At 42.9% G+C, this 4,866-nt stretch overlaps 1 protein-coding gene across 1 annotated transcript; it reads right to left on the reverse strand.

The window, feature by feature from the left end:
• Window positions 1-3,052: 3,052 nt before the first annotated feature.
• On the reverse strand, window positions 3,053-4,329 carry LOC124162981 (putative nuclease HARBI1). Its single transcript, XM_046539762.1, has 3 exons — window positions 3,752-4,329; window positions 3,465-3,668; window positions 3,053-3,335 (listed from the first exon to the last, which is right to left on the reverse strand). The coding sequence occupies exons 1-3, from the start codon at window positions 4,327-4,329 to the stop codon at window positions 3,053-3,055; spliced, it is 1,065 nt and encodes a 354-aa protein (XP_046395718.1).
• Between the last annotated feature and the right edge of the window lie 537 nt (window positions 4,330-4,866).

Raw genomic sequence — 4,866 nt, forward strand, 5'->3', positions numbered from 1 at the left:
GTAGTTCCGAACGTTGCCACTTAACGATGGTTAGGCGCTGGGAGACCGGAAACGGAAGCGACAACAGAGAGACGAAAAGCTCGTGAAGCTCCCATTTCGAATCATGGAATTGACGCAGCAGGGACGCATCTGGGGCGAAGAGGAAGTAGTTGCCCTGATTAATATCTATTCTGAGGAAGAAATTCAAAACAAGTAAATGAAGTATATTTTTTCTTAATAATTATATACAGTATGTACTTGTATGAGTTAATCTGGAGTAGAACTTAAGGGAAATCAGCGTGTTCGGCCATGCACATGGCGTAAAGTATTGATTGTCCGAATATTGTGATCCCACAGCTATGGTAATGTGATTAAGTTAGATTGAGTTGCTTAAAGGTTAATAAGGTCATAATATGTATTAAATCATCTTCGAAGTATGAAATTTAAAAGGCCGACCTTTGAAGAACATTGCCATGCTTCCGCTCGACGGTCCGTAAAGCTATTGTTAAAGTGTAGAAGCTGGCTTGAATATTGTTTTAAGGAAGAGAGCATTTATGTGCCATTAATATTTTCCAGGAATTGATCAATTAAATCCGAAACGACTACCTTTGGAAAGCACATGACGTAATTTGATGATAGTTTAATTAAGATTCCTTCCATTTATTCTCGTTTAAATTTGGCATTGGCTAAGTGTGTGAATGAATTTATGTATACGTTTATGCAGTTATGGATAATTTGTGCGTAGGAAATCGTGTGTAATATTATGATATGCTCCTCCATTGTGAAACATTGTTTCCATAGATTATTTTAAGATATTCGTTTCCATAGATATTTTTCAATTTGTAGACATTTTCTCGTAATTGAACTAGTCAAAATGGTGTCGGTTGCAGGAGCTATTATTATTTAATATCCTTTGATACGTGTGCAATAGATAACCGACAGTCACTTATTGTAACTTCTTTTTTTACGTATTCATTTTTTGGTCGGCGCAGTGCTTTTTGGTTTGTTTACTTTTAAACATCGTTATAGCTATCACTAGTGATCCGAAGTTAAAGATTAATGGTAGTTATTTGGAAGGCCAAATTTAATGAACATTCGGAGTAAGCAATGTTCAAAGTGGCTGGGTTTTAACGTTATGAATCGCTCTGATTCATTCGGTTTTCCCCGCTATTCTTCCTTATTAAAAATAAATTTGTTCACTGTATATTTTAGTTGTATTTTTAAAAGCTTATTTCTATGCCTATTTTGTTAAATTTTGGCTACATTTAATTTCAAGAATAACTACTGACAGTAACTGCAAATATTTAATGCATGAGGTGGGGTCGCCAAAAAAAGATGAATGTTATTATTATCACACTCTTCACTTTACAACATGTTTTGATGGTATCTTTATCACTCTCTTAGAGTGAAGAACCACCAAAGAAAGCATGGGGTGGTGTGGCAGCTCCTTGCTGAGAGGATGGCAGCAGGAGGGTACCCCAGGACAGCCTCTCAAGTGAGGGACAAGTTAAACAATCTAAGGAAGAGGTATTTGGAGCTGAAGAGGTCCCTGAGGTCTGGAGATTCTCCACCGGAGTGGAGGCATTGGGAGGCCCTGCATATGCTGTATTCCAGCTCTCCAGCAGGGACTCCCGAAGCATTGGTGGATTCCCTGGTGTCTTCGTGAGTATCAGTAGTTACTTTTCCTTTGCATAGTTCATGCATCGGTGACTGCCCTGATATAAATGTTTACCTGTTTATGGTTTTGAAAAAAACGTGATGCATTCAAACATCAATCATTTAGTGGGGCAGTATCTGTCACTCTTGCGAAGGATTTCATTCCCTGGATTGTTTTATTCCTCATACCAGATCTTTGTGTACTTGTTTCATTCGCAAATTTAAAGAAGTCGTCCCATTACTCATCTTTCAACTCGTAACACCTAATTTTGAGTAGCTTGTTTTGGTTTTTGGTGTGACGTAATACAAGCAATAATAAGCAGCAGAGGTGGAGTGAGGTAATTGTTGACGGCGCGGGAGGAAGTGAAAAGTCGGAAGTCGGATTGTGATTGTTATGGCGGACGGGTGTTCCCTTGCTCCCGAGTTTGTATTATCAATAAAATATTTGTAAGTGAAGTGAAACTAAGAGAAATTAATTAAAACGTTACAAGCTTGTATTGTGAGGGAAACATCTTCATTTATGGCGGTATTAAATTCTAGAGTCTGTATCATTGCAAATCACAAATGACAATCGAATCTAGGATCATGTTTGTATTGACCCCCTTTGTAAATCATCCATTTAACTTTTAAAAAGCTAATATTGAGGAACCACAATTGTACTTTGTGAAACACCACGGACACTGAATAAAACGGACAGAGGTTTCCACTTTCTCAGACTCTAAGGTCCTGATAATAACTGAGAAAGTGGAAATGTCAGTTTTAATAAGTCTGTGGAATTTTTTATTGCGAATTCATTTATGTAATCACCATGTCAACATTTTTGTTAGTGCTAATAATCATCTATTTCATGATAGGGAGGTAGCAACAAATGAGGAAGGCACCGGGAGTCCAAGGATGACCTCAGGGACCTCTGCCAGAGGAATGAGGAAGAGACGGCGGAGAGACCCAGCGGAGGCACTGTGGGCAACGCGGGAGGATATCCGAGCAGCTTTGGCGAGGATGGAAGAAAGGGAGGAGAGGGCATTGGTGTGCCTTGAGCAAACCGCGGAAGCTGTGAGGAGAGGATCTTTCGTTGTTCCACACCCTTACCCCAGCCCCCCTATATCACTGCCCCCTTCAAGCCCCTCTGTCTCCATGCCTCTTCCCTCCCCCTCTGTCTCCATGCCTCTTCCCTCCCCCTCTGTCTCCATGCCTCTTCCCTCCCCCTCTGTCTCCATGCCTCTTCCCTCCCCCTCTGTCTCACTGCTCACCAATCCTCAGCCCTCTACCTCTCAGCCTTCTTCCAGACTCTCCCCCCAAAATCTCCTTTCCCTTCTTTCCCAGGATCCTCACACCACCCTATTGGTGAAATTGCCTGATGGTACTTTTAAATCGTTTATGATAAATAAAAAACATGAAGAAATATTTGAAAATAATTTTATTGCAACTGTTCTGCCAGCAGCAGCCGCTTCTCTACCCCATCAAGGTAAACGTCACCATGATTTTCAAACCCTGGTTGAGGGAACTGGTCATTTGCCTCCTCTATCCATTCAGGCCAAACAGGTTCGTTATTGGCCTCACAAATATTGTGGAGTATGCAGCATGTATTCACTATTGATACAAGCTTTCCAACCTCCACGTCGGCAGCTTTCAGGAGGACCCGCCATCTGCCCTTCAGCCGCCCGAATGCATTCTCGACGACCATGCGAGCTCTTGATAACCTGAAGATGGTGAAAGGGCAATAATATTATTGATTCCACTCAGATATATTGTTTTCACTAATAGCATTTGGAAGTTATAGCAAAGAATGGGACATTACTTATATTTTCCATTCGGAAATTGTTACTTACCTATAGTTAAAAAGTTCTTCACATGGTCGCCGAGGCTGCTGAAAGGGCTTCAACATATGTTGCCCCAGGGGAAATGCCCCATCACCAACCAAATGGTAATGATTGGGTATTTCCCCTGAGGTTAACTTTCTCCATAGTGCACTGGCACGCAGGACTCCAGCATCATTCACCCTCCCCGGGTATCTAACGTTGACGTAGGTAAATCTGAGGAAAAAATTACAGGTTACAACAGTGCTGAGCAAAGAAATCGATTGTTTTTTCCAAAAGCGTTAAGATATTTACAATACCTGTATGCACTGTCGACGACAGCCAGCAAAATGATGGAGTGCCATCCCTTGTAATTATAGTAGTCCCCCCCCTCGTGGGAGGGGGTCTTAATGGGGATATGGCACCCATCCACGGCCCCGATGACTCCTGGGAAGTCCCATCTATATTGGAATTGGTTTGCAGTGGCCCTCATATCCTCCTCCGTCGCCGGGAACCGAATTCTGGGGTGGTACTGCCGGCGGACGGCGGCACAAAATTCTTCTACGATCGCCGACACCGTAGACCGTCCCACGCCGAAAGTCATGCCCACCACCCCATAATCCGACCCCGACTTGAGGAAGTAGAGGGCTATGGCCACCTTCTTCCTCACCGGGATAGCCTCCCTCATCTGTGTGTCCTGCCTGGCCAAAGTTTCCCCCAAGTCTCTGCATATTATACTGAAAGTTTCCCTGCACAGCCGAAAAGTTTTCTGAAAGACATCCTCTGGCCAGGCTGGCACATCTCTCTCCCAAAAACCTTGGGCGCGCACAAACCTCCACGCCCTTCTCGCAGCCCTCCGCCGCATTCGCATTACCAGCGCCTCATCAATATCGATCATCCTCGCAAGGAGGTGAAGCCGTCTGTTTCGGATATCGATGTACCTTCGATATCCGGCCATCAACTGAAGAATAAGGGCGTCCATATTTCTTTGGTCTCAACCACGGCAACCTACATGATCAGAATAACATATTTTTTCAGAGATACATGTACTTCCCCCTCCTTATGAAATACGCTTTCGCGCATGTAATACCTTAAATACGCGTTGAAATTTAAAATGATGCCTAAAATACACTATGAAATATATGTAATAATTTCTTAAATACATAGTGATATCGGAAACTTACTTAAATCAACCGCTTTGTTTACCGCCAGTCACTTGTTTCCTTTGGTTTCAAGGTTTCAACACTGGAGGGCAGCACAGGTTCGACCATCGTTGTGTGAATGCACGATAGTTCCGACGACGGCTCGGACGATCGTAATGTGAACGAGGCATTAGAGTTGTGCGCACATTGTCGTTGAGGAATCAAGTGGAATCCGCGGATTTATAGTTTATATTTACTAGCGGAGTTGGAATTTGTGAAGCAGCAAGCGGTGA

Source organism: Ischnura elegans, chromosome 7, assembly GCF_921293095.1.
Source record: "Ischnura elegans chromosome 7, ioIscEleg1.1, whole genome shotgun sequence".
Classification (NCBI taxonomy): domain Eukaryota; kingdom Metazoa; phylum Arthropoda; class Insecta; order Odonata; family Coenagrionidae; genus Ischnura; species Ischnura elegans.